This window comes from Lygodium microphyllum, chromosome 19 (assembly GCF_053477565.2).
Source record: "Lygodium microphyllum isolate KBCC chromosome 19, Lygodium_microphyllum_v1.1.10, whole genome shotgun sequence".
Lineage (NCBI taxonomy): Eukaryota > Viridiplantae > Streptophyta > Polypodiopsida > Schizaeales > Lygodiaceae > Lygodium > Lygodium microphyllum.
In genome coordinates this window covers 45,174,253-45,183,010 of record NC_141153.1, presented here as the reverse complement: position 1 = coordinate 45,183,010, position 8,758 = coordinate 45,174,253, and the positions used below count along the sequence as shown (strand labels likewise).

Below are 8,758 nucleotides of genomic sequence, written 5' to 3'. Positions count from 1 at the left end.
ATGTATCTAACACAAAAGTTTCCCATAGACTATGTCGAAGCTACCAATGCCTTAACCAACTTTAAAGAAATCTCACACTTGGCTTTCCCATGGACAAGCTCCATGTTGCCAAACAATGTCGTGCATCATAAAGCCAATATAATATGTGGTAAGAAACTAGATAAAAGTTGGTCAAAAGTGCTTTGAAACTTTCATTTTAGCGAAATTGTAAGCTTTACGATTCTTGTTTGGTACATTTTGCTAGGATTGAAAAGATAATGAGATGAAACATGCATGCATGCAATTGGATATAAATGCATGTTTATCTTCTTAGGACTTGGGATTAACCTTACAAGCCTTATTCTACCATATTGTGAACGTGGAGGAACTAAGGGTATTGTGCAATTGTGTACATGCACTAATAGGTATGTATACACATTGAGTTGCAACTTACAAAGAGTTACCCATTAATAGAGCTTTTGAGTCAAATATTTTGCTTGAAAAGTCAAAAAGCATGGATTCAACTAGAGATTAGATTATGTGGGTTTCCAAAGTTACAATAAGGGGCATTAGGTTTGAAGAGATAATAAGAAGCTTTAATTTTATTTTTTATTTTTTGGGGGAAGAGGGGGGGGGGGGGGAGGCATACACGGGGGCACACACACACACACACAGTCTTCTTCATAGAGTAGAGAATTCATCGCCAAAGTAAAAAGCACTACCAAATGTAGATTAAAACCCTTATACTTTGATTGCTTCAAAATCCATGCCTCCACGACTCCACACACACACACAAAAATATTTCTTGGTTTATCAATCTCTATATAAGATAAAACTCCTTGGTATATACATGTCAATGCATTATGAGTTCAATTCTTCCTCAATTTCTCTATATTTTACTTCTATATCTATGGTAAATTATAAGCAAAATCATGTGTTTTGTTGTATCAAACTATTGTGAGTACTCATCTAGATGTGTAAAAGAGAACAATAATGTATTTTATGTGCTTGAGAACTCACATACCTTGCCACTATTTATGTTTAATTATGCTAATATACATTATATATTTTAATAAGTTTGCTAATGACACGAGGAGAGAATAAGAGAGGAAGTGTCTACCACATGGAAGATGTTAAAATGGGAGAGAAAACATGATACGATCAATCTTATGAGCTTTATTCATGAGCATTCCTTGATCATGGGATGGAGTTTATGGAGCCAAGCATTTTACATCCATCAATAGTGCGCCAGAATGACATCTTTTGTGCACATGTTTAGGCCATCAATTTTTTTCCCCCTTTTTTTTTTTTGTTGGGGGGGGGGGGGGGGGGGGGGTGTTTCATTTGTGGTGATAGTGGATGTGGTGGGTAGGTGGTGTTGTAAGGGGAAGGGGGTTGGGGGAGGATTATACATTCACATTGCATTATAGACACATTAAAGACCCGCGCCTATGCATGTCTAGTATGTAACGCTAGTATTACTAATTGGAGAAATTTGATAAAAAGAGAGTTCAAAATTTTGTTGAAGTTTTATGCTCAAAATATTGTGCTTGTTATATGCATTAGTATGAGCAAATATATGTGAAGACAATTTTTATCTTCTCATTTGGTTCCATTTTTGTAGCAAGTTGCCAAATTAGCAAAACATATTATTAAATGTTGGACTCTAAAATAAGGCATTCCAGTCTAACTTTTGCTTTGAGTTTTACAATCATTTTTAGCTTACAAAAGTGATCTCTTACTAGTTAGCATGAGCAAATCATGGCTCACCTCAGCCACTGCAGATGATTTATGTGTGCTATTAAACATTGATGAGTGTGCCAGGATTCACCATTCGCTTTGATTAACCTTGACCACTGCAATATGTGACTTGTGGCTTCCTCCTTGGGGATTAAGACGTGTAAATTCATGCTTGAGCAGATCTGTATGACTGAAGAGTATGTAGAAACTCAACAACAGATATTTAAATTACCTCAGTCAAGATTTGGCCAAGCCTGTCCCAGAATTGAGCAGAGTTCTTCAACAGAGTTGCCAGACCAACCTTCTGGGACATCCCTGTTGCGTGCATCTTGTACCGACTGGAGGAGATCCCTTCTCACATCTGGTGAAAGATCTAGGCCTTCTGGCCCCATGTCCACAATCAAGTCCACAACCTGAAAGCACAAATAGATACCCTTTGATTAGTTTCCTCATTTTTAAGAGCTTCAAATTTGCAACATGGAACCTTATTGCACAAAGTTTTAGACAAACTCCCACCATTATTCCCACATTGTAAATTATGACAACATCATGAGCTACTGAGAGGGAGGGCTCAGGGACTATATATCTATCTAGGTGCAGTTGGGGGCTGTCGCCCAACTACACTTGCTAGGTATGTGGTGCCTCCCAGACTTCTTGGATTACACTCAAACAATGAGACGATTGAGAATCTGTTTGAGAATCCCACACTTTTCCCCTGAAACATTGTAATGCATGCATAGACTGGTACAATCATACCTGCTGAATCCAGGGTAAGGTGAAGTCAAAAAAGCTTTGCTGTGCCAACACAAGTGCAACAGTATGTAGCATCTCATTTGCTGTGGTGGCAGAAAGCTGACTGAGGACGGGACCGGTTTTGTTCATCAACCTCATGAGCATTAGCTCATCACCACAATCCAACATTTCCTTGTACGCCAAGTCCATGTTCCCTGTCCTGACATAGTCCACAGCACGGCTCCAGAGCCGCAAGTAAGCTCTCTTCTCAGATCGGTCTTCATTCCTACCAAGAGAAGTATTTGTATCAGGAGCCGGAGGAGCTTCTTGCATAGATCCTGATTGCTGGGTTGAGGTTTGCTCGTGGTCAGATATGGTGTTTTGATCAGTTTCAGCATGAACTGTCCCATTTTCTCCAGCTCCCCGTATTGCAGCAAGAGTAGCTTCATCCTTTGCAGCCTGCCACACACTCCTTGCAGAAGGCCCTTCCCCAAGCCTTAGTTTTGGTAAACCAGTGTCCCTATCCCAGACTCTTCTTGTGAACACCATTTTCTGCTCTTCTTTGTTATCTTCTTCCCTTGTCTGAAGAAATAACTCATTGTGGTTCTCATCACTTTCCGGATAGGCATCTATCAAGTGCATTCTGGAAGGGCTTCCTGCTCTTAATGGAAATTCATACAAAGGCCCATTGGGCCATGACTTTTCCTGAGGCACCATTGTAGCAGACGGACTCCAAGACATCATGTGATGGGCATCTCGTGTTCTTACCTTACGTTTAGGTGGCGTGCGAGGTACTACTGAAGGATAGCCATTCATCATTGACATGTTTTCCCTTATGCTAGAGTGCATTATGTAATTGTCAGAAGCAGGGAGTAGATATTTGCTGTCAATCATATTCTGATCATTTTTCCTTCCATAGCCATTCGTCATGAAATCCGATCTCATTTCCAAATCTTGTGCTGCATCTTCCATGACTCTTTCCAGCATTTCAATTCTTGTTTGCAATGCAAGCATACTACTCTTTGAGCTGCCCATGAACTCCTGTGTTCAGAAACAGCCACAAAGATCTCATTTTGTGAATGGGTTTGTCAACCAACTTTTTTTTTTGGGTGGTGCTTAGTATATTAAGTGTTTGTTGTGGTGAAATATTGTCAAAAATAACATATTCGTGCATTACATGATTTAACACTTATGGACCAACCACACTTGCATGAAAAAGAAAAGTCCCAATAAGTTCCACTTAACGAAAGCTGTAGCAACACCATTATTTACCTGAAGCAAGTCTAGGAGATTAGCTTGTTGGAATTCTAATTGAGATATCTGCCTTTGAATTAACAGCCAGTTTATAGTAGACTGACCATCTGATCCTCGGGTCCCATTCATTGAAATGTCTTGTGTAGGGTCAGTAAGATTCCAGTGATTAGTGAGACTTCCATTTGCTTGAAAATGAGATGCCTGCAAGAACAAGCTTCTATTCATACCTTCTCTATCTTCTTGTACATTCTTGTCTGCATTCCATGCAAAATCGCCATCCTGGCTCTTCACATTGTTGTCTACAAAACCTTCAAACTCGTTGAGGAGGTCCTCCTTATTAGGACAATAAGGATTATAAGCTTCATTGTCTTCTTGTAATGAGGTATAATCTAACACATTCTCTGTTTTCTCATGCAAATTCTCTGCTGCAGTTAGCAGCTTCATTTCATCAAGGCCTTTAATATCAGCAGAACCTGCTTCTTCTGTTTTTATACCTATAAATGAGGGAGGGCAGCTGCGAGGGACAGCCACCTCGATGTGCCAGTCATCACAACCAGCTTGTGCTTGAATGTCAAGCTTATTGAAGAAATCTGGGTTTGGTTTCTTCTCAGCCAGCCCTGTTGCACCCCTTTTTTTCAAAATACCAGGAAGCTTTTCAGCCGCAGAATTTGTGTCACGATTGCTCACAACCAATGCTTTAGCTGATGAAGATGATCTATCACTTAAAGGACTTGGACTAGAAGATTCTATATCTAGTAAATCCAACTGCCCTTTGCTGGAAGCCTCTGATCTCCTTGCAAAAACAAGCTGCAGTTGTATAAGAACTGTTGTGATCTTCTTGTACCACAAAAAGTTAAAGGACTAACACTAGTGACCTGGTGTAGAACAAATTTGCTTTGTTCTTATGGTCATCCTTAGAGGGGAGCAACGAAGAACCAGGAATGGAAGAGCTATTAATCTTACCAGGTTTTTGCTGTGTTGATAGGATATCTTTCTCATGTCCTGGGAGAGTTCTCCAAATTTGAATTGCATCTTGTACCAAGTCTCGGACTGGCTTAACCTATCAATGTCAATTTCACCAGAGAGGCAAGAGCAATCTGAATCTAAGAATCGGATTTAACAAGCTAATTGAAGGTGGAGTTTCAGTTGTGTTTGATAACCTTGTCTTAACAAGGTTGTTATGAAAGTTTTTCTTAAACGAATCGAAGTTGAGTTTTGGTTGCGTTTGATAACCTTGTCAAACCTACACGATTCCAAAATCAGGAGTGTCTGCGACTTAAAGTTTGTCAGAGCAGGCCCTAAGCTGGAGGCCATGCGAATAAGAGTTTCTCCTGCTGCCTTGCGGGTTGACCAGTCACTGCTTTCTAGAGCCTCGTGAACACAAGAAACCAAAGGAGCTAACATTTGCTGATTGACAGCCCCAACCTGCCCATCATGCTCCACTTTAACCAGACACTTTCAAGCATCATTTCAATACTCATATAGCATTCTCCTTGTAATTCATGTTGGTTATCGACCAAGTCTCAAACAATAGAACACCATCATCATAACTGTTATCAAGTATGTTATTATTGAAACAAGTCTCTTACAAACAAGTGAAACAATGAAACATTATGAAGGGATCAAAAAACAGGATTAGTTAGTATCCCTAAGACATTTTACCTGTGAAAGGCTAGATATAACGGGAAGCAAGGCAGCTTTGGCAAGAAATGTGGGATTGCTCAGCAGTTTGCAAACACGCTGACAAAGGCGACCCATGCTTCCAGAGTTTGGATTTTGATGGTGATTTTTGGTGCATAGAATCACCCGGGCCAAGCACATAGCTGCACCGTTCTGCACACTCTTATTCTGCTCAGTCAAAGCATCAAACAAAGGTTTGACAAATGCAGTGAGCTCCATGGCATGTGGCTGCACTGCTACTCCTGTTGTACCTGTGCTGCCTTGCTGTCGGGTCCCTCTGTTTACCATACCCAAGCTAAAGACATTCGCAGAAAGCACTCCCATGGTATCAACACAAGCATCACGGACACTCGTGTCTGGATCTTTAAGCCTGCGCACGATGGTGGACACAATTTTTGGCAGGTGAGGCACCAGAAGGCTTCCATGGATGGATGCAAGTGTTCCAAACATCTTAATGCACTCCTTCTTGACAATGCTCTTTTGTTGTGTGTCTGTGTCGTAAATGCAGGAAAGGCACATGGCAATGCCTTCAGGGGACAGGAACTCAACGATTTTCTCAAGGTCATCGACTGCAAGCTGGTGTGTATCTCTGTCGGAGAGCTTGCTGAGAGCAGCAAGGATGCGATGCTTGAGCTCCATGAGCAGCAAATGCGCAGGGGGACCACCACCAGAATAACCCTTGCTGGACGATGATATTCGAGTCCTGAGAGATTTAGTCTGAGCCATGGCTTCAGCAAACAAGCTTGGAAAATCGAACTCTCTTTGAAATTGAGCTTGCCCAAACAAACTCGGAAAATCAATGCCACAGGATGATTGCGGATGACCAAAAGGCTTCTACGAGTGCTTGCATCTGCAGGCCGCATACATGCAGGGACAAAAGGCCTGTCTTGCTGTTGTTGTTGTTGTTGTTGTGGTTGCCAGGCTTGGGATTCTTATTAGCAGCAGGCCATAACAAGAAGCATCGTATGCTGTGACCAACAGGCAGTAGCCATGCGGAAGCAAGCTGTGTTGCTGTTGCAATGGAACGATCGTGTTTGGATTGCTGTTTCTTGCAGTTGCTGCCACGATATCTGCATGTGTGGCTTCGCGTTTGATTTCTTGTGCATGCGTGGCTTGGCGCTCTGAGAGATGGGGAAAACCCTAGAAGAATGTCCTGGATTGGCTTTTGCTTGCATGCAGCGCGGCACATCCTCGATGGATGCAGTCACGCTAGCTCGTATGTATGGTGCCAAGAAGATGCTCTCTCATTCGGTTGGTGGTGGGGCAAGAAACAACCGATGTGAAGGTGGTCAACACACTTGCAACTCCTACACAAGCTACGAGGCACTCCCCCTGCAATAAATAATACTAGGCGCTCCGCGCCTAGACTCGCCCCGGCACCGGAGTGGGCGCGATTTTTGCAGGAGGGGTGGGTGCTGGATGCGTGGCACCCGCCCCCGTGTTCTCTTTTTTTTGTGGGGGAGGTGGGGGACTCCCATGTGGCACCCGCCCCCCACCTCTCTTTAACTAATAGTATAGATAAAACAAATACAATAATACATGTTTGTGTGTGTGTATGTGTGTTAGCTTTTGGACAAGATGTATAATTAATATAATATAAAATATATATAATAATGCATCACTCAAATAATAATAATAATAATACTTATTATATACTAGAAATGAACAAAACCCTATTATTAATATAGGACAATACATTTTATACAATATACTATCTATTATATATAATATTAAACATTTTAATAGTACAATCTCATAAAATATGCATTTTTATGAATGTAATATGTATATGATCATATGTTAGTATGATATGCTTATAATCATATACTGTATGCAATATATATAATAACACAAAAAATTACTTTTGATATAATCAATGATATTTTATAATGCTCATATAAATAACATAGTATTGATACTATATGCATATGATATTTTATATTATTAATATGATAAAATAAATTATTAGTGCAGTGATTGTCACTTTACATTACATATAATAATATGTTATGTATTCTATCTAATTATTTAAATATTATAATAATATTTAAAATATATTAATATACAATAAAGTCATATATATATATATATATGTATATATATATATATATATATGTATGTATATATATATGTATATATATGTATATATATATGTATATATATATATATATACATATATACATATATATATACATATATATCTACATATATATATACATATATACATATATATCTACATATATATATATATATATATATATATATATATATATATATATGTAGATATATATGTATATATGTATATATATATGTAGATATATATGTATATATATATGTATATATGTATATATATATATATATACATATATATATACATATATATATGTATATATATATATATATATACATATATACATATATATCTATATATATATATCTTGTTAATGGTATGCGTATTGTGTGGCCTTGTGTAATCTTTTGTCTAGTGTGTTCGTGCTTTGACACCTCTCTGCAAATGTTTTCAGATGCTACTACCCTATTCATAGTGGATGGTTTTTAGTATTGTAACTTAGGGCTACCATTCTTCATGATTTATGTTGTGTATTAGTTCATGCCCCTATTCTTTCTAGGTGTCTATTGATTCTTCAACATGCTAAAGACTACTAGTTGTTTCCTACATCTCTGTGTTTGGTGCTTGATCATTTTCATGCTCATTTTTATTTGCTAGTTGAAAACATTCTTTATGTGTATATGTTGTTTGATCTTCATGTATATCATGTTGAAATAGAGATGGTTTTATTAGGTAGAAGGGCTTCATTCTAGAGACATAAGCTATTGTTCTTGTTTTTCTCTCTTCATGTTCCAGGAGGTATGTTGTTTTCCTAAGTTGTTTAATCACCTTGTATGGACTTAACCATTGTGCATGAAGGATTCCACAAGGCATTTCTTTGTAATAGGATAATAAACACTTGTTCCCCCTATTGACTATGTCCTTTGTCATTATTTATCTTTTACCTTTGTTGTGCCAGCTTCAAATTCTTCTGAATGTTACTAATCATCAGCGGTTGATCCTATTTTGAATGAAGATACCAATCCATAGCATCTTGTCTTTTAACCTTCAATTTGATTATTTGCAGATCAATTGGTAGTTTGGGATCCCGACCATACATTGCCCAAAAGGGATTGATTTTTGTGAAAGCCTGAACTTTGCCATTTCTACAGGCATGTATTAAATAAGGTGAATACATGTCCACTATTCATGAATTGGATCCATGTACATTGCAATCATTCCCTTGATTGTTCTATTTAAATTTTTTGTCAGGCCATTCATTTTTGGGGGTGGTTATATGGAGAGGTAGATATTTGTTTGATG

General features: G+C 38.5%; 1 protein-coding gene across 1 annotated transcript; it reads right to left on the bottom strand.

The window, feature by feature from the left end:
• Positions 1–1,643: 1,643 nt before the first annotated feature.
• On the bottom strand, positions 1,644–6,287 carry LOC148019813 (microtubule-associated protein TORTIFOLIA1-like). Its single transcript, XM_087700833.1, has 6 exons — positions 5,368–6,287; positions 4,939–5,130; positions 4,669–4,765; positions 3,724–4,490; positions 2,476–3,492; positions 1,644–2,132 (listed from the first exon to the last, which is right to left on the bottom strand). Exons 1-6 carry the CDS (start codon positions 6,109–6,111, stop codon positions 1,953–1,955), a joined length of 2,997 nt encoding a protein of 998 aa, XP_087556959.1. The 5' UTR covers positions 6,112–6,287; the 3' UTR covers positions 1,644–1,952.
• Between the last annotated feature and the right edge of the window lie 2,471 nt (positions 6,288–8,758).